General features: G+C 35.8%; 1 protein-coding gene across 5 annotated transcripts in view; it reads left to right on the forward strand.

Moving 5' to 3' along the window:
• The window catches only part of BIRC6 (baculoviral IAP repeat containing 6), a 249,345-nt gene that overhangs the window by 184,515 nt on the left and 37,089 nt on the right, over positions 1 to 27,741 (forward strand). For all 5 annotated transcript variants that reach the window (XR_011076759.1, XM_068565174.1, XM_068565175.1 and 2 more), the window contains one exon: positions 20,469 to 20,679. Coding sequence is in view for 4 of the 5 variants with exons in the window: in XM_068565174.1 (XP_068421275.1) it covers positions 20,469 to 20,679 (211 nt within the window). In the remaining variant the exon portion in view is untranslated. The remainder of the gene's footprint in view (positions 1 to 20,468; positions 20,680 to 27,741) is intronic.

Raw genomic sequence — 27,741 nt, forward strand, 5'->3', positions numbered from 1 at the left:
TGAGGTTTTCGTACTCAACGAGAGGTGGGCCCCTCGTTTTGTATTACTGAAATTGATCAGAGAAATAAAGTCAACACGTGCTGAAGAACATCAGAAAAAAACAAGATGCTTTTTCTATGTAGTATTTATTTTCTTTGCAATCTTATAGTTACAAATACTTAACTACCAAAAAGTTGTTTTAAAGCATGCATTTCTTTTGAGATATTAAGTATAAATCCAAAGGAAGACAATGCTTTTGAGAATATTCAGCATTTATTGATACTGAATAAAACTTTATTTTTCTGTAGATTTTGTTAGTTTTCTTTCCCATGCTGAAAAAATTTCCCTTTCCTATATTAGGTAGATTATTAGAGGCTTAAAGTAAACATAAATATAAAAGCAATTGGAATGAAAATGATATATATTCAATATGTTCTTTTAGGAAAAAATCTGTTGCATTGTTGCTTTTGTGTCTTATTTCTATTACTGGATCTTGTGTGTTTTCTGGCATACAGAAATAAATCTTTATTATCCATATATTCACTGCAGTGCCTAGAGTAGGGCACTTACCCGGGTTACTGCCCTTAGAGCCAGGCACTTGCCCTGGAATGTTTGTCATAATCTTCTGGAAATATTCTTTTAAAGGTTATTCTTAGAAATCATTTTTGTTAGAGCTGGTTTTTGTCCTGAATGCAACCCCATGAAAGAGACTATCAGCTTGTGATATAGATATACACAATAACTATTACCAAGAGGTTAAGTACTATCCCAATAATGCCTAACATGGTCAAGACAGATTCTTCATTTTCTTCTTTCTCTTCTTTACATCCTCTGTTGTAGTGATGACAGGAGTACCCATTTTCCCAAAAAATCTCTTGGTCTAGAGAAGAAGAAAGTTGACTGTGAAACAAATCCTTAGGAAAGGTATCTTTGAACTATACAGAGAAATAGGAAATAAATTTATTGTACTTGTTTTTGTTGCATAATTTTTCAGCCTGCAGTTCTGTTTTACTCTGTTGAAGGTGGTGGAACATGATAGAAAATAGATGCATTTTAGTAGAACTTCAAATAATCTATTTTCATTTTAACAGTTGGATAGAATAATAGAAAATATATTGAAAAGGCACACAGATTCTGCCGTTTATATATTCTGGGTGTATATTTACTAGCTATAAATACATTTTTTAAGTCTTTTATGTATATTTAACTAAGCTGATATATTTAATGTGAATTACAGTTTATACCTAATATGTTATGTATGATCACCATATATTTTAGCCTAAAATAATGAAGTTACTAAATGTCTGAGTTTATTTTTTTGAAGTATAGTTGATGTATGATATTATATAAATTACAGATTTACAAAATAGTGATTCACAATTTTTAAAGCTTATACTCCATTTATAGTTATTATAAAATATTTTCTATAAGTGTCCAAGTTTTTTTTTTTTTTTAATCACTCATCAATTTTATACACATCAACGTAGACATGTCAATCCCAATCGCCCAATTCAGCACACCACCATCCCCACCCCACCGCGGTTTTCCCCCCTTGGTGTCCATACGTTTGTTCTCTACATCTGTGTCTCAACTTCTGCCCTGCAAACCGGTTCATCTGTACCATTTTTCTAGGTTCCACATACATGCGTTAATATACGATATTTGTTTTTCTCTTTCTGACATACTTCACTCTGTATAACAGTCTCTAGATCCATCAACGTCTCAACAAATGACTCAATTTCATTCCTTTTTATGGCTGAGTAATATTCCATTGTATGTATGTACCACATCTTCTTTATCCATTCGTCTGTCGATGGGCATTTAGGTTGCTTCCATGACCTGGCTATTGTAAATAGTGCTGCAGTGAACATTGGGGTGCATGTGTCTTTTTGAATTATGGTTTTCTCTGGGTATATGCCCAGTAGTGGGATTGCTGGATCATATGGTAATTCTATTTTTAGTTTTTTAAGGAACCTCCATATTGTTCTCCATAGTGGCTGTATCAATTTACATGCCCACCAACAGTGCAAAAGGGTTCCCTTTTCTCCACACCCTCTCCAGCATTTGTTGTTTGTAGATTTTCTGATGATGGCCATTCTAACTGGTGTGAGGGGATACCTCATTGTAGTTTTGATTTGCATTTCTCTAATAATTAGTGATGTAGAGCATCTTTTCATGTGCTTCTTGGCCATCTGTATGTCTTCTTAGGAGAAATGTCTATTTAGGTCTTCTGCCCATTTTTGGATTGGGTTGTTTGTTTCCTTAAAATTGAGCTGCATGAGCTGTTTATATATTTTGGAGATTAATCCTTTGTCCGTTGATTCGTTTGCAAATTTTCTCTCCCGTTCTGAGGGTTGTCTTTTCGTCTTGTTTATGGTTTCCTTTGCTGTGCAAAAGCTTTGAAGTTTCATGAGGTCCCATTTGTTTATTTTTGTTTTTATTTCCATTACTCTAGGAGGTGGATCAAAAAAGATTTTGCTGTGATTTATGTCAAAGAGTGTTCTTCCTATGTTTTCCTCTAAGAGATTTATAGTGTCCGGGCTTACATTTAGGTCTCGAATCCATTTTGAGTTTATTTTTGTGTATGGTGTTAGGGAGTGTTCTAATTTCATTCTTTTACGTGTAGCTGCCCAGTTTTACCAGCACCACTTATTGAAGCGACTGTCTTTTCTCCATTGTATATCTTTGCCTCCTTTGTCATAGATTAGTTGACCATAGGTGCGTAGGTTTATCTCTGGGCTTTCTATCCTGTTCCATTGATCTATGTTTCTGTTTTTGTGCCAGTACCATATTGTCTTGATTACTGTAGCTTTGTAGTATAGTCTGAAGTCAGGGAGACTGATTCCTCCAGCTCCGTTTTTTTCCCTCAAGACTGCTTTGGCTATTCGGGGTCTTTTGTGTCTCCATACAAATTTTAAGATGATTTGTTCTAGCTCCGTAAAAAATGCCATTGGTAATTTGATAGGGATTGCATTGAATCTGTAGATTGCTTTGGGTACTATAGTCATTTTCACAATGTTGATTCTTCCAATCCAAGAACATGGTATATCTCTCCATCTGTTGGTATCATCTTTAATTTCTTTCATCAGTGCCTTATAGTTTTCTGCATACAGGTCTTTTGTCTCCCTAGGTAGGTTTATTCCTAGGTATTTTATTCTTTTTGTTGCAATGGTAAATGGGAGTGTTTCCATAATTTCCCTTTCAGATTTTTCATCGTTAGTGTATAGGAATGCAAGAGATTTCTGTGCATTAATTTTGTATCCTGCAACTTTACCAAATTCATTGGTTAGCTCTAGTAGTTTTCTGGTGGCATTTTTAGGATTCTCTATGTATAGTATCATGTCATCTGCAAACAGTGACAGCTTTACTACTTCTTTTCCAATTTGTATTCCTTTTATTTCTTTTTCTTCTCTGATTGCCATGGCTAGGACTTCCAAACCTGTGTTGAATAGTAGTGGTGAGAGTGGACATCCTTGTCTCCTTCCTGATCTTAGAGGAAATGCTTTCAGTTTTTCACCATTGAGAATGATGTTTGCTGTGGGTTTGTTGTATATGGCCTTTATTATGTTGAGGTAGGTTCCCTCTATGCCCACTCTCTGGAGAGTTTTTATCATAAATGGGTGTTGAATTTTGTGAAAAGCTTTTTCTGCATCTATTGAGATGATCATATGGTTTTTATTCTTCAATTTGTTAATATGGTGTATCACATTGATTGATTTACGTATATTGAGGAATCCTTGCATCCCTGGGATAAATCTCACTTGATCGTGGTGTATGATCCTTTTAATGTGTTGTTGGATTCTGTTTGCTAGTATTTTGTTGAGGATTTTTGCATCTGTATTCATCAGTGATATTAGTCTGTAATTTTCTTTTTTTGTAGTATCTTTGTCTGGTTTTGGTATAGGGTGATGGTGGCCTCATAGAATGAGTGTGGGAGTGTTCCTGCCTCTGCAATTTTTTGTAAGAATTTGAGAAGGATGGGTGTTAGCTCTTCTCTAAATGTTTGATAGAATTCACCTGTGAAGCCATCTGATCCTGGACTTTTGTTTGTTGGAAGATTTTTAATCACAGTTTCAATTTCATTCCTTGTGATTGGTCTGTTCATATTTTCTGTTTCTTCCTGGTTCAGTCTTGGAAGGTTATACCTTTCTAAGAATTTTTCCCTTTCTTCCAGGTTGTCCATTTTTTTGGCATAGAGTTGCTTGTAGTAGTCTCTTAGGATGCTTTGTATTTCTGCGGTGTCATAACTTCTCCTTTTTCATTTCTAATTTTATTGATTTGAGTCCTCTCCCTCTTTTTCTTGATGAGTCTGGCTAATGGCTTATCAATTTAGTTTATCTTCTCAAAGAACCAGCTTTTAGTTTTATTGATATTTGCTATTGTTTTCTTTGTTTCTATTTCATTTATTTGTGCTCTGATCTTTATGATTTCTTTCCTTCTGCTTACTTTGGGTTTTGTTTGTTCTTCTTTCTCTAGTTCCTTTAGGTGTAAGGTTAGATTGTTTACTTGAGATTTTTCTTGTTTCTTTAGGTAGGCTTGTATAGCTATAAACTTCCCTCTTAGAACTGCTTTTGCTGCATCCCATAGGTTTTGGATCGTCGTGTTTTCATTGTCATTTGTCTCTAGGTATTTTTTGATTTCCTCTTTGATTTCTTCAGTGATCTCTTGGTTATTTAGTAACGTATTGTTTAGCCTCCATGTGTTTGTGCTTTTCACGTTTTTTTCCCTGTAATTCATTTGTAATCTCATAGCGTTGTGGTCAGAAAAGATGCTTGATATGATTTCAGTTTTCTTAAATTTACTGAGGCTTGATTTGTGGCCCAAGATGTGATCTATCCTGGAGAATGTTCCGTGCGCACTTGAGAAAAAAGTGTAATCTGCTGTTTTTGGATGGAATGTCCTATAAATATCAATTAAATCTATCTGGTCTATTGTGTCATTTAAAGCTTCTGTTTCCTTATTTATTTTCATTTTGGATGATCTGTCCATTGGTGTAAGTGAGATGTTAAAGTCCCCCACTATTATTGTGTTACTGTCGCTTTCCTCTTTTATAGCTGTTAGCAGTTGCCTTATGTATTGAGGTGCTCCTATGTTGGGTGCATGTATATTTATAATTGTTATATCTTCTTCTTGGAGTGATCCCTTGATCATTATGTAGTGTCCTTCCTTGTCTCTTGTAACATTCTTTATTTTAAAGTCTATTTTGTCTGATATGAGTATTGCTACTCCACCTTTCTTTTGATTTCCATTTGCATGGAATATCTTTTTCCATCCCCTCACTTTCAGTCTGTATGTGTCCCTAGGTCTGAAGAGTGGGTCTCTTGTAGACAGCACATACATGGGTCTTGTTTTTGTATCCATTCAGCAAGCCTGTGTCTTTTGGTTGGAGCATTTAATCCATTCACATTTAAGGTAATTATCGATATGTATGTTCCTATGACCATTTTCTGAATTGTTTTGGGTTTGTTTTTGTAGGTCCTTTTCTTCTCTTGTGTTTCCCACTTAGAGAAGTTCCTTTAGCATTTGTTGTAGAGCTGGTTTGGTCATGCTGAATTCTCTTAGCTTTTGCTTGTCTGTAAAGCTTTAGATTTCTCCATCAAATCTAAATGAGATCCTTGCAGGGTAGAGTAACCTTGGTTGTAGATTCTTCCCTTTCATCACTTTAAGTATATCATGCCACTCCCTTCTGGCTTGTAGAGTTTCTGCTGAGAAATCAGCTGTTAACCTTATGGGAGTTCCCTTGTATGTTATTTGTCGTTTTTCCCTTGCAGCTTTCAGTAATTTTTCTTTGTCTTTAAGTTTTGCCAATTTGATTACTATGTGTCTCGGCGTGTTTCTCCTTGGGTTTATCCTGTATGGGACTCTCTGCGCTTCCTGGACTTGAGTGGCTATTTCCTTTCCCATGTTAGGGAAGTTTTCGACTATAATCTCTTCAAATATTTTCTCTGGTCCTTTCTCTCTCTCTTCTCCTTCTGGGACCCCTATAATGCGAATGTTGTTGCGTTTAATGTTGTCCCAGAGGTCTCTTAGGCTGTCTTCATTTCTTTTCATTCTTTTTTCTTTATTCTGTTCTGCAGCAGTGAATTCCACCATTCTGTCTTCCAGGTCACTTATCCGTTCTTCTGTCTCACGTTATTCTGCTATTGATTCTTTCTAGTGTAGCTTTCATTTCAGTTATTATATTGTTCATCTCTGTTTGTTTGTCCTTTAATTCTTCTAGGTCTTTGTTAAACATTTCTTGCATCTTCTCGATCTTTGCCTCCATTCTTATTCCGAGGTCCTGGATCATCTTCACTATCATTATTCTGAATTCTTTTTCTGGATGGTTGCCTATCTCCACTTCATTTAGTTGTTTTTCTGGGGTTTTTTCTTGTTCCTTCATCTGGTATATAGCCCTGCCTTTTCATCTTGCCTACCTTTCTGTGAATGTGGTTTTTGTTCCACAGGCTGCAGGATTGTAGTTTTTCTTGCTTCTGCTGGCTGCCCTCTGGTGTTTGAGGCTCTCTAAGAGGCTTGATGGGAGGCTCTGGTGGTGGGTAGAGCTGCGTGTCCAAGTTTTAAAATAATTAAAAGAGAAGTGTTCCTTACCCTACATTGCATCAGGAAAAAAGTATTCCCAGTTATCCTGCTTTAGTCCACAGTAGTGATGAATGGACTTTTTCTCTTTGTGGAGAACTTCTGTTTGCACTCAGAGAAAAAGAAGTGAACAAAAAACCTGGACAAACTTCTTTATTGAACATGGCAAATGTTTTCAGTTCTCCAGAAGCGGTGGGTCTTTTCCATTAGTAATCTGTGGTAAATTTCACTGTAATTGTTTGGTAAGAATTGATGAGCTTCTGCCAGTAATAAGCCAAGCAGTAAATGTTTTCCATTTTTTCTTAGAATTATTTTTAGCTTTTATACATGCTGGATCGTGTGTTTCATGGAAAAAATGACTAATCTTTTTGATTATTTCTTATAAATTTCTTATCAACCTTTAAACTATTCTGTTTCTTTTCAGCCATTTGAATATCCTTTTCCCCATTGAAATGTTGTTTCAAATACAGAAGATGAGAATTTTATTCTTTTACCTAGTACTAGTAACTACTTTCAAATTAGATAATTTCTCTTACTGAAATAATTATATAGTAGTGTCACACACCTGTATCTGTAGTTGTTGATGATAATTCCAAGGTATTTTTCAGGCATTGCATAATTTAGCAAACAGGTTCATCTGAGGATCCGAAGGATAGTGTCTTTACTTGGTCGGTGGTAAGCAGTAACATTGAACATGCACTTGGCACTTGCTGAGTGAAGAAGTTGCCGCAAGCCACCCTTTGCAGACATGGAGTTGCATAACAGTGTTATGCCCCTGCTCTTGTTTGTCAGGCTGGTCACATTTAATCCTGTAGTAATGATGAAGTGTGCTGTGTGAGAAAACACCTAAGGTTTTCCGATGAAGCTCTGCATGGCCAAACATAGGATTAAGGAATTCAGGATAGAAACACTTGGTGTATTTTGTACTGGTTTGTATTTCATTAAGAGTTTGTTACATTTACTGACTCCTTTTGTTCGCTGACCACCCATACATGTTACTTTAAAAGTGCATATCTTATAAAAGAGAGCGAAAATTAGCTCTCCCTTAGTTTTCCAGATTCCCTTCTCCAGGGATATTCAGACCTAAGTCTTTAAAAGAAAAACACGAGTAATGTAAAATCAGATATGAATAATCATTTTCCAGTTTCCTGGCGTAAGCGTAGATTGCCGAATGCATTAATATCTGGGTAGAATTTGGCATTAAAATGAGCACACTTGTTTATGTAAATGACTTGTCAAGAAAATGCAAATATACAAAAACTTCCTATTTTAAGTTTAAAATGTGTATCATAAGAAATGACATAGTACTGAAATTTATTTAAATTTCTTTGTAAATCAGAGCTATAATGTTGTCTCGCCTGTTTTTACTATTTTCAGTCTCGTTGTCCACCGCCTGTTACCTTGCCTCCACAGCTTTTGCTTGCATCCCTCCTTGATATGAAGAGAGTATCTTCTCTTTCCATAATTTAAGATTCCCAGTTGGAATCCTCTCACTGCTAACTTAATTAAATAAGATAAACAACAATAGCATAAAAAGAAGTATCATGTTTCATTTATTTTAGAAGAGCTGTCTTATTTTCTCTACGCCCATTTATTTCCAGATTTTAAAGTGTTTTAAAAATTATCAACCCTTCTTGTTTGTCAGATTCTTTTCCCCCTCTCTTCAGTATTGAGTATCAGCATGGTAGGCTATCCTCGGCTTTATTCGTATAATGGAGATGTAGCTTCTCATTTTGTGGTTTTTCTTGTTGTTCTTGATAACTTCATAACCATTTAATTGCTTTTAAAAAATCAACCTGTCTTGGATTACTTGTATTCTTACGTAATTTTATGTAAAGTACTATAATTTTAGGTAGTTAATTTTTTTAAATTAATAGACTAATATTTTTAAAAAATTAATCAATAGACTACTAGTTTAAAAGCAGTTTTGGGTTTACAGAAAATTGAGCAGATAGTACATATTACCACCCCCTTCCACTCATAGTGTCCTGTTACATCTTATATTAGTGTGATACATGGTACAATTGATAAACAAATAGTGACATGACATTATTTTTAACTAAAGTCAGTAATTTACATTAGGGTTCACTCTTTGTGTTATACCGTTCTGTGGGTTTTGACAAATGCCTAGTGTTGTGCATTTCACCATTACAGTATTGTACAGAATAGTTTCACTGCCCTGAGAAATTTCCTGTGCTCTATTCATCGCACCCTCTCTCTCCCCACAGTGAAACCTCTGGTGACCACTGATATTTTTCCTGGCTCCATAGTTTTTCCTTTTCCAGAATGTCATATAGTTGGAATCATAACAGTGTATAACCTTTTCAGATTGGCTTCTTTTACTAAGCAATATACATTTAAGTTTCCTCCATGTCTTTTCTTGGTTTGGTAGCTCATTTCCTTTTATTGCAGAATAATATTCCACTGTATGGATATACAACAGTTTGTTTATCCAGTCACCTTTTGAAGAACAGCTTGATTGCTTCCAGTTTTGGGCAGTTATGAATAAAGCTGCTATAAACCTTCATGTACAGATTTTTGTTACTGTTTTTGTTCCATTGATCTATTTGTTCTTTCGCCAGCGCTACATTATCTTGATTATTGTAATTTTATACTGAGTTTCGAAGTCTGGTCATATCAGTCCTCCGACTTTGTTCTTCTTCTTCGTTATTGTGTTGGCTCTTCTGGGTATTCTGCCTTTCCATATAAATTTTAGAATCATTTGGTCAATATCCACAAAATAACTTGCTAGGGCTTTTATTGGGATGATATTTGTACTCTGTTCTTATTTTCATTGTATGCCACATGGAAGGGGATTGGGAAAAATAAAACACTGTGTGCAATACTTTGTTAAATAAGTTTATAAAGCAGTACAAATGGAAATTTTGGATAACTGGCTACATTTATAGTAATAGAAATTCTAATGTTTCAAATACTTAAATAGAGAAATGGAAGCCATTCAAAACTTGAGTGAAAGACAAAGTTTTTCCAAGACTTCATTCTTTTGCTGGTCCCAAGTTGGAAGAGGCTATATGAGTATGCATTTACATCTATGTTTGCATATATTTGAAAATCAAAACAGCATATTAGGGGGAAATGTTTGGAAAGCTTATTGTGTTCTTTGTCTCATATACAAAGTAGTATTATTAAGCAATTGAAGAAAATAAACATCCCAGAAGAAAAAGGAGCAAATGGTATATGAATAAGTACTTTAAGAAAATTAATAACAGCTTTATTGAAAGATAATTCACTTACCATACAATTTGCCCACTTAAAGGGCACATTCAGTGATTTTTGGCATGTTCACAGTTATGTGCAACTGTTACAACAGTCAAATTTAGAACATTTTTGTCAATTTAAAAAGAAACCACAGGTGGCTTCCCTGATGGCGCAGTGGTTAAGAATCCACCTGCCAATGCAAGGGACATGGCTTCGAGCCCTGGTCCAGGAAGATCCCACATGCCGTGGAGCAACTAAGCCCGTGCGCCACAACTACTGAGCCTGTGCTCTAGGGCCCACGAGCCACAACTGCTGAGCCTGTGTGCCATGACTACTGAAGCCCACGCATCTAGAGCCCGTGCTCTGCAACAAGAGAAACCACCACAGTAAGAAGCCCGCACACCACAACGAAGAGTAGCCCCCGCTCACCGTAACTAGAGAAAGCCCGTGCACAGCAACGAAGACCCAATGCAGCCATAAAGAAAGAGAGAGAGAGGAAGGAAGAGACGGAGGGAGGGAGGAAGAAAGGAAAGTAAAGAAAAAAAAGAAAAGAAAAGAAACGAAATGAAACCAGGGCTTCCCTGGTGGCGCAGTGGTTACTGCCAATGCCGGGAACGTGGGTTCGAGCCCTGGTCTGGGAAGATCCCACGTGCCGCGGAGCAACTAAGCCCATGCGCCACAACTGCTGAAGCCCATGCAACTAGAACCCGTGCTCCGCAACAAGAGAAGCCACTGCAGTGAGAAGCCTGCGCACCTCAACGAAGAGTAGCCCCTGCTCACCGCAACTAGAGAAAGCCCGCGCACGGTAACGAAAACCCAGCACAGCCAAAATAAATAAATTAATTAATTTAAAAAAAAAACACTATATACACCTTAGCTATCATCCCTCTTTCTCCTTAGCACCCCTCCAGCCTTAAGCAACCACTAATCTACTGTCTCTCTATGTATAGAGAGTTGCCCACTGTGAACATTTCATATAAATCAGATCATGTAATATGTAGTCTTTTGTTTAGCTTTTTAATCTCAGTACAGTGTTGTCGAGGTCCATTGATGTTGTTTCATGTATCAGTACTTGATTTCCTTTTTATGACTGGATAATATTTCACTTTATGGATATCTACTGCATTTTGCTTATTTATTCATCATTTGATAGACATTTGAGTTGTTTATACCTTTTGGCTATTGTGAATAACAGTGAACATGAGTGTACAAATATCTGTTTTCGTTCCTCCTTTCAATTCCTTTGGGTGTATACCTAGGAGTGGAAGTGCTGGTTCACATGGTAATAAGTTATTCCTTGACTTTTAAATTACAGCCATCTTAGTGCATGTGAGATGGCAGGTATCTCATTGTGGTTTTGATTTGCATTTCCCTGATGACTAATGATGGTGTGTTTGCTGGTCATTTTGTATATCTTTTTTGGAGAATTATCTATTCAGATCCTCTGTCCCATAAGTGGGGTCTGGGCAAAAGGAAGCATCTGCCTCTTAGCTCTACTTATCTGAAACTTAGCCACAGCAGCAAGTAGCTGGTGGTAGGATGAGAAATGCTGAGATTTTCCCCTCCTGGGGAGGTAATCTTCCAACTCAAGCTAGGGGGAGAGGGAGCTCAGGTTCTACCAGTCTGTAGTGAATTTGCTTTCTTGCTGAGCTGAGAGCAGGAAGAGAGTAGGATCTTGGTTCAGATACTTTAGGTTCTTGTTTTTCTTACTGAGTTTTAGTAGATTTTCTTAAATGAATGTTTTCTCAGTTTGTTGTGTGCTCTTTGGACTATTTCTAGGGCCTTGAGTGGTGGTGTTTTTTTAAAAAATTTGTATCTGTTTCATGGCGGAGCAGGTGCACTGAACTCTTCATGCTGTCATGCTGGTGAGAAAAAAAAAAATTAGGTTTCAAAAGCCTAAGTCAAATTTTTAACCTCTCATTAATTATTCTTTATCCTTATAGTGGGATATTTTGCATCCATTAATTCCTTGAAAGTAAAAATTCAACACATACCTAAATGTACTATATCATGTGCCTTTTACTTGTAACATTAATCAGCTTTATTAAATATTAAATTACACATTTTTTTCTTTATCCAAATATTATATTCTTCACTTGTTTTAAAATTCAAAAGCTTTAAGATGGTATCTAATAAATAGTTGTCTTCCTGCACCTGTCCTCTAGCCGACCAATTTAGCTCCCTAGAGATAATCAATAGTACTAATTTCTTATATTTTTTAATAGAGATCCTGTGTGTGTATATGTATGTATATATAAAAAACAAGTAAATATGAATACATATTCTCTTTCCTTACCTTTTACATTGTTGTTATGTTATTTTTACCCAAATGGCACTATACCATACAACCCCATTTCTTTCTTTCTTTCTATTTTTCTTTTCTTTTCTTTTTTTTTTTTTTGCCACACCCACGAGGCTTGTAGGATCTTAGTTCCCCAATCAAGAGATTGAACCCGGGCCCCCGGCAGTGAAAGCACCACGTCCTAACCACTGGACCGCCCGGGAATTCCCCATACAACCCCATTTCTATTCCTTGTTCCTCCTGTTCCCACCTTAGGTACTTTGGAATTTGTTCCAATGCAGCATAAAGCACATCTTCATTTTTATGACTGCATAATTGATACTTAGTAATCGAAACAGCTCCATCTAATGAACATAAATGGATTCTTTTGCTGTTATAAACAATGTTGCAGTGACTAATTTTGGTGACCTTGATAATTTTATCTGTAGGATTAATTTTCAGAATTAACTAGAATTGATGATTCAAAGGGTATGCCAATTTGTTGTTTTGACAGATTGTAACTTGTGCTCCATAGACATTATACCAGTAATGTTGAGTGGCTATTTCCCCACACCTTTCTTTTTTTAAAAAATATTTATTTAATTTATTTATTTATTTTGGCTGCACCAGGTCTTAGTTGTGGCACGCGGGGTCTTCATTTTGGCATGCGGGATCTTTAATTGCAGCACGAGGGCTCTTAGTTGCAGCATGCATGTGGGATCTAGTTCCCCGACCAGGGATCGAACCCGGGCTCCTTGCCATTGGGAGCACGGAGTCTTACCAGGGAAGTCCCCCCGCACCCCATGCCTTTCTAGGAGTTTGATACCAACTTCCTTCCTTTCTTTTGTCTATCTATGCATGTAAGCATATATAAATTTTATACATACACACATTATTTTTTCTGCACCAATTGTGAGACATATGTTGCAGATATGATAGCTCTATTACCCCTAAGTATTTCACTGTTTATTTCCTAAAACACAAAGGCAGTCTACTACATAACTACATTACAGTAACCAAAATCAGAAAAAAAGCATTGATAGAATACACCTATCTAATCATCCAATCCACAGATACCATTCATATTTCATCTGTTGTCCCAATTATGTCCTGTATAGCAAAGAAAAAAATTGCTTTTTGTCCAAAATTTAATCTAGGATCATTTAGTAACCTTTTCCACCTTCTTCAATTTGTAACATTCCTCCACTTTGTCTTTAATGACCATGACAATTTAATAAAATTTTTTATTACGGAAAAGTTCAAAATATGTAAAAACTAGTGAATGTAGCATGATGAACCCCTTTGAGCTCCGTCACCAGCTTCATCAGATAAACATATGGCCATGCTTTTCATTTATGTGCTCACTAACCCATTTTTTCCAAACACATACGTATATACACGTCATAGGTTATTTTAAAGCAAATTTAAGACATCATTTTATGCAGGCTGTAAGTAACTTAAGCAATGCCTAAAAGCACAAAGGAGAAAGTAAAAATAAATTTTAACATAAATTACCTCATGGACCACCATCCAGAAATAGTAATCAGTAACATTATATCTAGCATGTATAGCTAGAAGTATGAACAGACAGATTGGTAATAGAAGATGAGAGTATGAAAATATTTGGAATTTACACAGATTAGCTATTTCTACCAGAGATGGAGAGAAGAGTGAAAGGCTGGTGTTGGGACATCAGCGATTATATACCCAAGCCCTTGTAACTTTTATGTGGGCTAGAATGAGTAGAAATTCTACATGGAAGTATTTTTGTCAGTCATAGGTATTCAGCTAAACAATTAGGCTTTGCATGATTTGCAAAGTATTTTTGTTTTGTTTTTACCTAGAGGATTTCTACTCTCAGAGATTTTGTTAGTCAAAGTATCATTGTAAATTTGTTTGCTTCTTGTTCCTTTGTCCTACTAGATAGTTTCAAAAAAGGCAAGCATTTGACCAGTTAATACTTATAAAGTTTACTCAACTCTTAAGATGCATTAATTGCAGAATTTGTAATCTTATGGCAAATAAAAATTCAGCTGTAATTATTTTGACTGTCTAGGTCCTTTGCATTTCCATATATATTAGAGTCATCTTGTCAGTTTCTACCCCCCAACTAAAAGCCCATTGGAAATTTGATTGGAATTGCATTCAATCTGTACATGAATTTGGAGAGAATTAACTTATTAACAATATTGGGTCTTCTATGAGCATTGTATATCTATTTGTTTAAATTTCCTTTAATGAGCCTCAGCAGTGTTTTTATACTTTTGAAATTGTCAAATTTATCCCAATTTCATTTTTTATGCTATTGTAAATGATACTGTTTTTTTAAATTTTATTTTCTTGTTACTAGTATATAAGAATACAGTTGATTTTTATTTATTCACCTGATATCCTACTACCTTGTGAAACTCAGTAGTTGTGCTACATTCCTTAGGATTTCTGTATAGAGAGATAATCATACCATGAACATTAAAGACAATTTTATTTCTTCTTTCCAATTTATATGAGTTTTGTTTGTTTCTTTAAAACTTTTTTTTTTTCCCTTCCCCTTATTGTACTGTCTAGATCTTGCAGAAGTTGTCAGTTTGGGGGAAAGGTGTTCAGTCTTTTCACCATTAAATATGGTGGTTGATGTAGGGGTATTTTTAGATTCCCTTTATCAGCTTGAGGCAGTTTTCTTCTATTTCTGGTTTGGTTAGAGTTTTATCATCAATGAATTTTGAATTTCGTTAAATGCTTTGTTTAGATCTGGTAAGATGATCATATGGCTTTTCTTATTTTGTCTGTTAATATGGTGAATTACATTGATTTTTCAAATGTAAAGTCAACTTTGCATTCCTGGAATAAAAGCCACTTGGTTGTGATTTATTATACTTTTTTGTTTCTGTGTTCATGAGGGATACTCATCTGTAGTTTCTTTTTTCTTTTCTTTCTTTTTTTTATTGGTAATGTCTTTGTCTCATTTTGGTATCTGGGTAATTTAGTCCTCATAAAATGAGTTGTTACCACTTCCTCTGTTTACTGAAGTAGATCACATACAATTAATAGTATGTGTTTTTTAGGGAATTCCCTGGCGGTCCAGTGGTTAGGACTAGGTGCTTTCACGGCCGGGGGGTTGGCGAGGGTGGGGGGGTGTCAATCCCTGGTCGTGGAGCTAAAATCCCGCAAGTCACGTGGTGTGGCCAAAAAAAAAAAAAAAGTATGTGTTTTTTAAGTGTTTGATAAAATTTACCTGTGAAGCCATATGGAGCTTTTTAATGAAAAGGATTTTAAGTAAGAATTCAATTTTTTTTTAACTGGCAGGGGGGCTCTTGAGATTTGCTATTTATTTTTAAAGAACCGATTTGGGGGAATTCCCTGGCCGTCCAGTGGTTAGGACTCTGCCCTTTAACTGCCGAGGGCTCGGGTTCAATCCCTGGTCAGGAAACTAAAATCCCACAAGCCGCACCGCATGGCAATCAATCAATCAATAAGTAAGTGGGTTTTTTTAAATGTTTAAAAAAAAATAAACCGATTTGGCATTGTTGGTTTTCTCTGTTGCTTATCTGCTTTCTACGGTGACAGCATAGGAGTGGTTGCCTGAAGCTGGCCAGAGGAGGATGATTAACTGCAAAGGGGGGCATAAGAGGTGTTTGGGATGATAAAAGTATTCTGTATCTTCATTTTGGCAGTGATTACACAGGAGTGTGTATTGTTAGATATCATTGAATATGCACTTAAAGTTAGTGCATTTTATTGATTGTAAGTTATGCCTCAATAAATTGATTTTGAAAGTTATAAATAATTCATCTGGAAATGATTTTGTGATTTTGCTTGCATTACTTAGAGTTTTGATTTTTTTTTTAATAACAAGTGCCACTTAAAGATTCTAGAGAATTAAATTATATTAAGAGGTAAATTTTTTATTTTACCATTTGAATGTTTCATTTGAGTCTCAAATGAAATTTGAGACTGTGCTGTAAAGTATGTTGAAAATATTTATTTTAAGATTATGAATTATATAGATTAAAGCTTAAAGGCAACTAGCACTTTTTAGTGTGCTTTAAGGAACCTGTTAGGAGGAATTTCAGGCCATATTAAATTTTTTCCCATGCCTAACACACTTTTTTTTCCTCTCTGTTGGTAAATCATGTTAGTGTTTTTTTCTGAAACTGTGACTATTGAGTGCCGTTAACATTTTAGAAGTTAAGTGTCTGGACTTCGGAACTGGATGACCTGTGTGCGCATCCTGCTCGCTCCACTTCACTGATGATACAGTCTTGAGCGAGTTCTTCATGCAAGTTCTTTCCTATGTCAAATTATTTCTTATATTCTTTGGATCGAATAGTTTATTTATATCTCAGAACATTTTAGGTTTAATTCTCCAAGATTATTGTCTTATAATAAGAACACAATATTGCCTCATTTTCAATCGCATTGATTATTATCCCGGCAAAGTGTCTGCTATTAAACCCCTAAAACAGTTTTTGTGTATACATAATAACCCTCTGTCACTTTAATGTTTAGAATTACTTAGCATGATGTGATTTAGCAGGTAATTTATATTACTGCTTTTCTAATGTAAGAATATATGTTATTTACTATATTATAAAAAACCATGCTTTCTTATAGTTGGCTTTATTTTTCTGTCAATAGAATGTTGCAGAACAATGAAGTGTGGATTATTTGGAGGTAATATTGTAATATGGAGGATAAATTACATTCATAGAACTCCATTCAAAAGAATATAAGGAGAAACAGCAAATTCTGAGGAAAGGATTATAACTATACATTATTTAATAACATTGGGAAATAATCTTCTACCTCTTAACACACTATCTAAAATACTAAGTATTTTTCTTTTTTATAGAGGTCAGATTAATTTTTAGGATTAATTAATATTGTGTGTTGATTTTTCTAACTGAGATAAGATCATAGCTTAGGGCTTCCCTGGTGGCGCTGTGGTTAAGAATCCGCCTGCCAGTGCAGGGAAGATGGGTTCGAGTCCTGGTCTGGGAAGATCCCACATGCCGCGGAGCAACTGAGCCCGTGCGCCACAACTACTGAGCCTGCGCTCTAGAGCCCGCGGGCCACAGCTACTGAAGCTGGCGGGCCTAGAGCCCGTGCTCTGCAACAAGAGAAGCCACTGCAGTGAGAGGCCTGCGCACCGCAAAGAAGAGTGGCCCCCGCTCGCTGCAACTAGAAAAAGCCTGCGCGCAGCAACGAAGACCCAACGCAGCCAAAAATAAAATAAATAAAATAAATTTATAAAAAAAAAAAAGATCGTAGCTTAATTCCTTTTGTGCATGTGCTTGTACCTTAAGTTCTTTAAATCATCTATGTGTTATCAAGTTACTGTGATCTAGTAATTACTAAACTATATTGTCAATAAAATATTTACTGCATGCCATATACTCTGGTAAACCATTGCAAAACAGTTCAAAAAGGTATATAATGAAAAGTAATTTACCCTAACATTGCCGCACCAAAGCCTAGTCCTTTTCTATATGAAACTACCATTACTAGTTTATGGTTAATATTCTCAGTATTCTATATCTATGCAAGTATATCCAGTACATGTATGTATCCCTCGTTTTGAAATAAACCTGAAACAACATATTCATGCTATTTTGCGTATAGTCTAGAGATGGTTTCCTTTAAGCATAGTTGTGGTGGCTCTGTGACACCTATAACCCCTAGAAAAAGACCCATCTCTTTGGATAGAGCCCATACCTGCATGGTTCTCGTGGTTTGCGTATATAAACAGAATATAAGGAATTTGGCTCTTGATGATGACACTATACAAGAGACTTTTTGCTATGATGGAAGTGTCCTATGTCTCCGCTGTCCAGTATGGACTTGTGTAGCTATTGATCACTTGCAATGTGGCTAGTACAATTGAACAGAACTTTTAACTTTTTTAGATTTTAATTAAATTTAAATAGTCATGTGTGACCAGTAACTACCATATTGGACAACTCAGGAAGCATCATGGTATAATGAAGCTCTAGGGTTAGATATGCCTAGGTGTCAGTGTTGGTCTTGCTGCCTTCTCTTTAGCTGCTTATGCAACTTACTAAACCTTAGTTTCTCATACACACAATGCTTTCTCCAAAGAATAATACACATACAGAACTGTCATCATACAGAAAGAAGATTAGATGTATGTATTCAAAAGTGATACACGTTGAGAAGGAGAGAAATGGTCAAAAGAGACTCTAGCCTTATCAAGAATGTTTTACTATTTGTCAGAGTAATTGGTTTGAGATGTTACTTATGTGAATAAAATTAATATTTAGAAATTCATTTTTTTCTCGAGTATTCCTACATGGTTGCTCAGCCATGAAAAAGAAATATTTGAGTCTGTGTTTCCATAAATGTCATCTTCATGTATTTTTTGCAACCTAATTCACTCAAATATAGATGTAGGAGATAGATCTACTGTTATTCTTTTTAAATGCTACATAGAACAGAATCATTTTGACATGCTATTGTATATTTATCCTTTCATTGCCCCTTGGTGCTTCCAACTCTCAGTATTAAAAACAGTATTATATTGATCATCCTTGTTTATAGGTTTATAGTAAGAAGTGATATTGCTAAGTCATAGAATATGGGCATGTAAAATAATGCCAAATTGGTTATCATTTTGCATGTCCACCTCTTTATGTAAGTCTAGCTTTTCCATATCCTCACAAATATTAATGTTGTGTTTTATGCCTATTGATTAGTAACTTTGGATTTTAACCTGGATTTCCTGAAACTATAGTGTACTATGTTATACTGTAAAAGTAGTAACATTAGATAATAAGTTGGAAAAGAAGCTTTAAACATAACCAAGTATGTATACAAATTTTATATATGATAAAGATGGAGAGTAAAATTTCAAATAAGCGAGGAAAGAATGGGCAGTCATACTTTTTTACCCCGTCCTCTGTATCATTATTCGAAGGTGTAAAACAAGGGCCTACTCATCCATAACTCTAAACAGGCTCAGTCTTTGTCTTTACGTCTTCAGAACTAATTTTATTAAGGCCTTTATCCCTTTAAATCACTTGCCAAACAAAGTCCAGAATTCCTAGGTGATGCCTCAACACCCACCCCCCATACTCCAATCCCAATATAGCTCTGTGGGCAGTGAGACAATTTCTTCCTCCAGCAGGTACTCCCCAGTTCTCCTCCCCTGTTTCAATCTTCTGTTTAGCGTTCAGAGTACTTAGTAGTGTCTGGAAAACTTTTTACTCACTTGTTCTCTACCTTGAGGGTAAGCTACATGAAGGCAAGGATTTTTGGTTGTTTTCTTCACTGCTGTATTCCCAGCCTGTCCACCGGTGGGTTTTCAGTAAATAATTGGGAATAACTAACATAATAAATAATAAACATTTATGGAATAACTTTATTCAGTAACTGGTATTGGAAAAAAGTTGTTAGGTCCTTATCTCACGATTCACAAAAGTAAATTACACTTGGGAGAAAGCCACAAAACCTAACAAAACAACTTATAAAAGCTATAGAAGCAATACATGTTCTTAGAGTATGGAATCCACTGTTAGACGCATGTAGTTTTAAGAAAAAAATTCATTTGATTTATAACTAATAACTAAAAGCTGGCATTGTCAACTTTTTTTTTTTCCTAACAAGTTTATTTGTTGAATTATACTTTTCATAAGCTGGTCGTATCGTTCTATTTTACCTAAGATACAGTGGCTTCCTTTCAATTGTTTAAAAAATATATTATTTCCACGTTATATTAATAAATGCATTGGGCTTCCCTGGCGGCGCAGTGGTTAAGAATCCGCCTACCAATGCAGGGGACACGGGTTCGAGCCCTGGTCCGGGAAGATCCCACATGCCGCGGAGCAACTAAGCCCGTGCGCCACAACTACTGAGCCTGTGCTCTAGAGCCCGTGAGCCACAACTACTGAGCCCACGTGCCACAACTACTGAAGCCCACGCACCTAGAGCCCTTGCTCCGCAACAAGAGAAGCCACCGCAATGAGAAGCCCGCGCACCGCAACGAAGAGTAGCCCCCACTCACCGCAACTAGAGAAAGCTGCATGCAGCAACAAAGACCCAATGCAGCCAAAAATAAATAATAAATAAATACATTTTTTTAAAAAGTAAATAAGTAAATGTATTTACTGCCATAATGTATTATCTGGACTATTTAATCATTTTTATGTGTGATGTAACTAAATAGTTACTTAATTACATTTCTTGCTGTCTCCCCAACTCTGTGCCATTTTCTTTTTTTTTTTGTTCCCTGAAAGTGCCTCTTATACTTTGCACATTGGTGCTTCATGAACATCTACTTTAGTCCACTTACCAACCAAGCAATTAATCTTAAGATCCAAGTAGAAGCTACATTGCTGTGGACTTACTTTTATATTGCACATGTGCTCATTTTATGCTTTCCCCCTCTTCCTTCTTACAGTTCTTGACATGGCAAGACATGTGCCACTCTATCGAGCTCTGCTAGAATTGCTCCGGGCCATTGCTTCTTGTGCGTGCATGGTGCCCCTATTGTTGCCTCTTTCTGCAGAGAATGGTGAAGAGGAAGAAGAACAGTCAGAGTGTCAAACTTCAGTCGGTACATTATTAGCCAAAATGAAGACCTGTGTTGATACCTACACCAACCGTTTAAGGTACTATACTTTGTTCATTTCGTTTGACCTTGGCTTTTACAATCTTTTTTAAAATAGCTTTGTTGGTTTTTTAAAAATGATATATGCGAATTAAACACACATATGCACAAGCAGTAAATAAAACTACAAAGAAAAAGTATCCACCAAATCCTACACTCAGAAACGTTTATTAACAGTGGCTTATCAGACATCGCCCTTTGTGATCTTATAGCTATAGATAGAGTTTTTCTTAAATGCTATCACATTGTACCTATTATACAGATAGATGCTAGTTTTACTCAATATTGAGGTGAAAGACACCTTCACGCTCAGTAAATACATATTGCTGATACTGTTCTTAATATTTCTGATTATGTATTGTATATAGATGCTGTATTTTACTTAACCATCTATTAGTGGACATTTGGGTTATTTCTAATTTGTAATAACCTCTGACATACATCTTTTGGGAACTGCAGAAATCTCTGCAGAGTAGATTCATAGAATTAGAACTGTTGGCTTTATGAATTACTAGTTTCATTTTGATACATATGTTATAATTCATGCTATAATGTTTTTTGGAAGGTAGAGGATTCGGTATTTGGTGAAGTTATAGTAAAGTTAGTATTTTATCTTCATGGAAAATTGAATTTTTAAATGAATCTTTGGTTAAGTTTATACCTTGCTAGAAATCAGATGATGAGTCCTCTTATCAAAAACTTTTTTAAAAACCTTTTCCTGGTAACCTTTTTCATTCTCTTACCAGAATCTGTTTAGTGGTTGTCAGTTTTACTTAAAGATGGCATAAATTCTGATGTTTGCATAAGCATTCAGAATTAGGCTAGAGGAAGCTTATTTCTTTGTTAGTGGTCTTTTGAATCAGTTAATCTTCTTTACCATCTTTGCAATATATTTGTCCTACCTGTTCTCACTTATTTTTTTAATAGCCTAAAATTTGAGAAACTCAGTATACATCAAATGATGGCAGAGAATTGGTCATTGGAGGAATAGTTTTTGTCAGCTTTCATTTTTCAGAAGAAATCAACTTCTCAGATTATTCTGACTCTTTTAGCTTTATTGTACTGTCGTTATCACTTTAAAAACTAGTGGCTCACTGCCAGGCAGTAAGAATCATAAATTAGAGAAGAGATTAAAGAAGAGCCAGTTGGTAGCGATATAAAAAGCTGTCGGTTCATACTCTTTTACCAGGGAGGGAAAATGTAAAGGTATATTTTCTTTGATAATGTGAGACTTTTTTATGTTGTAGAGAAGAAAATAATATTATCTTTGGTCCCATCCTTCATTATGGCAAAAATCTTTCTAACTGGTAAGCTAGGCAGCTAACATAATTATACAAAAATAGTGTGGTGTCATCAGACTAAAGGTCTGATTTTCTGACTGAGCTAAGTGAATAGAATTTGTACACCTAGAGTGCCTTTTTTGCTGCTTTTCTTAATGTATATCCTGTTCACATAACATGCAGTATAATTTCATAAAAATTAAACTTCTGCATGAAATGTATTAATGATTCACTACAAAAATTTAATTGCAGATAGAGGATAACTGAGTTTCAGTTAACAGGAGCTCTTTATTTTTCTACTTGGTTACCTGGAAAAAAAATATTCTTTAAAATCTTTCACCAAGAAAAAATGACACTTCAAACTTTTAAATTCTGTACCAGCAAAACGTACATGTAGGGTGTTTCCCTGGTGGTGCAGTGGTTGGGAGTCCGCCTGCTAATGCAGGGGACACAGGTTCGTGCCCTGGTCCGGGACGATCCCACATGCCGCGGAGCAGCTAAGCCCGTGCGCCACAACTACTGAGCCTGCGCTCTACAGCCCGTGCGCCACAACTACTGAGCCTGCGCTCTACAGCCCGTGAGCCACAACTGCTGAAGCCCACACACCTAGAGCCCGTGCTCCGCAACAAGAGGAGCCACCACAATGAGAAGCCCGCGCACTGCAACGAAGAGTAGCCCCCGCTCGCCGCAACTAGAGAAAGCCCGCACGCAGCAATGAAGACCCAACGCAGCCAAAAATAAATAAATTAATTAATTTTTTAAAAATTGAAAAAAAACCCATGCACATAAAGATCTTAATGACTGTTCACAGAGATCATTTCATTTTTTATTTTATCTTTACAGTGACCCTGTGCAGTTAACTATTTTTAAAAGCTATTTTACTGACGAAGAAACACTAAAGAGAGTTTTGTATTAGGGTTTGAATGTGCCCCTTCGTCAAGATTCCTCATGGTATCTGTTATTTTTTTATATATGTGTAGAATACAGCCTCTGTTACAAAAAGAAGCCAGCAAAGACGTGCATGTTATAACGTCCCTACTTTCCTATCAAGGTTTGGCACCTTGAGAATTCACTTTCCACTTCACAGAAAGAGGGGAAAATCTACTCTTTTCCAGCCTGTCAGAACTTAAATGTATTTCTTTTCATATTTTCATCAGAATAGAACTCTAATAAAGTGAACAGTGTAGTCTAATTTCCCGTAAAGTGTATACCCACAGAAGTTGGTCTAAATTTATTTTTAACACTGTTTCAAGATGCAAAGCTTCTCCCTCCCCCTCCCCCCTCCCCCTACCTGCCTACCTGATCCCCAACTGTATTTAAAAACAAAAACAAAACCCAGGATACTCTGAGAAGAGGATGGTCAAGGCAAATTTACATTCTGTTTACATATCACTTTTAGGATGTGTTTTAGTGCTTCATCAGGGTTTGGAGTTACGACTTTAAAAATAATATGTAGGTGTACCGCAGCTCAGAACATTTTTGCATTATTTTTGTCTCTTTTTCTCTCAGTAAGAAATAAGGCGGGTGGGGGGGATGCATTGCCTGTGGGTGATTCCCTGGGAGGTCCTGGCCACATCTGCACCTGGGAGCTCAGGGGGAAAAAAAGGTAAGGGTAGATAGAGTACATCTATTTAGTATAGGTTTTTCTTTTTTTTTAAAGCAAGAAAGCAAGTACTAGTTTACTAATTATGTTTATGTATATTATTGTATTGCCTTGTTTTCTTCTCATTATTTCTCATTTGTTACTCTTTTTTTTTTTTTTTTTCTTAAAGCCAGGCATACACAAAAGGCATGCAGTTTTTCCCTTCCAAATGAAAATTTAACATAGCATAATTTGGTCATCTTAGATAAAGAAAAGATAGATTCTCTATGTAATTTGCAGGTCTCTGGATGATAATTGTGGTTACATATAATGATTTACATTGATATTATTTCTTCTGTATATGTTATACTTACAATTTTTATCTTTTTTGGATGAAAGGAATTAAAATGTTTTGCCCAAATCTAAAGAGGAAGTTTACTTTTACTGGTTGGAATAATCTAATTAAGAGTATCCTATCTTGAGGACAATGCTTAAACCCAACTAATTTTGATCTCAAAATTCAAAGAATGATAGAGATTATATAGGTTAGCTGACTCTCCCCTCCAAGCCTGAAACCTTCTATAAGAGGAAATAGGAAAATATCATTAAGAAACTGAAAAGGCAGATTATTTACTTTGCTTTTATCTAATTTGTGTTTTAGAAACTTGCGCTTATATTCAGATAGGTGAGATCTGGCCTGGTCACAAGAGCATCACTGATTTGTTCATTTAACAGATGTTTATTGAATGTTCATGAGAGCATAACAAGAAAATTAGGTCTTTTTCTTAGGGACTGACAGATAATGGGGGAAACAATAACTAGGCAGTTTTAATAACACAGTACATGGCATATTGGAAGTGTAAGACATTACTGGAGGATCAACCCAGATTTGGAAGCCCAAAGAATACGTAAGAATTGGCTAAATAAAGAAGAGCAGGGGCCTGGTATACCAGGCTGTGTGAAGAATGTTAAGAGTGAAAGAAAGCATCACGTATTCAGGGAAATGTAGAGAATAAAGAAGTTTGCTGTGCCTGGGTGTCCTTCGGGTGGGAGAGAGGGGTGGGAAATGAGGCTAGAGAGGAAAGTAGAGGCTTGAAGAACTGCATAGTTACCTACTCTTAAATGTGATGAGCCATTGAAAGGATTTCAGCCGAGATCTAATCAGATCTGCATTATAAAAAAGATTGTCTTGCAGTGTAGCTGAATGGTTAGGGTGGGAGTTAGAACAAGACTAAATTGCCATGGAAGAGCTTTTCATCCTTTCTATCTTGACAGTTGAGCTATTTGTGCCCTCTCCCATCCTGCCCTTCTGGGGACTGAGGATTTGAGTCTATTAACATTCTTGTTCTAAAATTATGGACTTAAAAGAAAGTTAGTTCCTGGGTAGCAATACTGTCTATGTTTCAGATGTTTGACTTTAAAAAAGAAATAATATAACTCAGGCTTTAAATTACTTACTAACTGCATTATTCTGCCTATGTGTTAGCATCAGTGACTGCAGATTTATCCCCGGGGATCTCCTTCAATATGTAAGTGCTATCGAATAAATGGTTTTTGGAGCATGGTTTCCTTTGTTAACATACAAGAATCTGAAGTCTGTAATCCTACGCAGAAGTTCTCCAGTACTGATCCTACTAGGTTATTTTACTGAAGACAGAAAACAATCATCTATTGGCTTGACAGAGGCTCAGAATCATTAGCAGAGAATCTAAAATCTTTTATATTAAGGTTCAGGAACGACAAGGTGAGACTACATTCATGTTCATACAATTCTTCTATTTCCTTAAAGCTGTCATCCAGCTAAAGTTATATATGTGGAAAACTTCTATGACAGTAAATAGGCTTTAGATTTAATTTTTCTGGAGCCTTTTGTCTGTATTATTTTAGAATTCATCTTAAAAGAGTATCATGTAATAATGGGATTTTTATTAATCGGATCAAAATAAACCAAACCATTTTCATGGTTGAAAACTGAAGGAAATTTTTCTTGGTAGAAATTCTTTGTCAGAGTGCAGAGCCTCAGCATTTATGAGGAGGAACTTGCAAAGCTTATACCACCCATGCTTTTGCTAGAATCCTTCTTTAGATCAGTTTTTTGTTTTTTTTTTTTAGCCAAACATTTTATTTAAAGAGGAAACTTCACATTACTAACATACCAAAAGGACCAGTATCATTTGCCATAAATAGAAGATAAGTCTAAAAGTCAATAAACTAAATTTTAAAAATTCGTGTCTGGGACTTCCCTGGTGGTCCAGTGGTAAAGAATCCACCTTACAAGGCAGGGGACGCGGGTTTGATCCCTGGTCAGAGAACTAACATCCCACATGCCGCAGGGCAACTGGGCCTGTGCGCCACAACTACTGAGCTCGCGCACCCTAACTAGAGAGCCGACGTGCTGCAAACTACAGAGCCCAAGCACTCTGGAACCCATGCGCCACAACTACAGAGCCCATGCGTCCTGGAGCCTGTGCGCCACAACTAGAGAAGAGAAAACCCACACGCCACAACTAGAGAGAAGCCCACGCACCACAACGAAGAGCCCAAGTGCCGCCATGAAAGATCCTGCATGCCTCAACAAAGATCTCATGTGCTGCAACTGAGACCTGATGCAGCCAAAAATAAATAAAATAAGTAAATAATAAATAAATAAAATCTTTTTTTTAAAAAAAAGTTAATGTCTGACTCCAGACCCGTTTTGTGTTTTAAGAAGGAAGATTTAACAATGCTAAGAAATTACCAAAGGCTTACTGAGACCTTTCTTTTCATTGGAAAGAGACTAGTTTTCTCACTCTTCGATTCAGTTAACTAATACCACGTCTAATTATCACTTAATGTTTTCTCACGCTTTGGGAAACTTTATTAATAAGATATATCTTCAAGTCCTCTAAAAGTAATGGCATTTTGCAAATATAAACTAACAAAATTAAAAAGGAGAAGAAATGGGAAGATGTATGTCCATTGACTGTCTTACTCTCCTTCCCCCTTTTATCTGTGCTTAATTGGGAGAAACGAAAGTTAGCAGAAGCCAAACTAGCCTTGCTTTTGTTTTAATGTGGCTACAATTTTAGAGTGGTATTTTGATTCTCATCCTCAACTCTCCTCTGGATGAGGATTAGTCTGGTGACAGATAATTACAGTATTTTGATGGGGTTGGTATTAGTGTAAACCAGAGCACTATTCAAGGAATAAATGTATATACTTCTAGTTTATTATGTTCATCTTTCCTGGCAAGATTAACCTGTTGACATGGCAAGGTGGCACCTAGGAGTGATTTATTGTGATTTAGTCTGTCTTTAAAAAGTTGTTAAATATTTACTGTACAAATTGCATTAAGAACTTCCTAAAGGTGATGATATTTTAATATTCTTTTACTCATGATTCTATATTTTACTGTCTACCACCTCTCCTAATACCTCTCAAGATTCACAATTTGCAATAACTGCTTAGAGTTAATTTGAGTCTAATGGTTAACATAAATAAACTGATTAATATTGCTGTTGGCTGATTATTAGTAAACATTTATATTAAGATACATCAGTGATAACATTCCTAACTAAAGACTAGGCAAAAGTGTATTGCTTCAAAATAGAGAATTTTTGCATTCAGCACTTTCCAACTTTTGTCTGAAACAGACAACATTTAGATAATTATGAGGACTTCTTCAGAAATTAATTTTTTTCTAAGTATCTAATAACATGTTTTGTACACTGGTTTTATACCATTTTGAAAACATACCTTAAATGTACCTATAATGTTAAATGTAATTTTCTACTTAGGCCATTTTCTAACATCATCTATCACTTAAAATTTAAACAGAATTGGAACATTTCAGGATGCTATCATATGGAAATTTTGTACTTTTTTCTTGTTCAGTTGAAATTTTTTATAATAATTTGAGCAAAAATAGGAAATGGTTGATGTAAATATTGGTTCTATTTAACTTCGTTTGCCTCACTAATATTAAGTAGCTTATTTACTTTATTTCAGAGAAATTATTCAGAAACCACCTTAATAATCACTGCAATAAAAAGATCAAAGGACTTCCAGAGCAATACAGTTCTTTTGCCTGTCTATTGCTGTAATAGACACTTATGAAGAACAAAAAGTTTAACATTTGTCTATAAAGGATAAGTAGAATTCACTCCCTTGCATAGTTTTTGAAAACTTTATTACCATAAATGTTCTGTTTTTCAGGTGCCCT

Source organism: Eschrichtius robustus, chromosome 15 (genome assembly GCF_028021215.1).
Source record: "Eschrichtius robustus isolate mEscRob2 chromosome 15, mEscRob2.pri, whole genome shotgun sequence".
NCBI classification, from domain to species: domain Eukaryota; kingdom Metazoa; phylum Chordata; class Mammalia; order Artiodactyla; family Eschrichtiidae; genus Eschrichtius; species Eschrichtius robustus.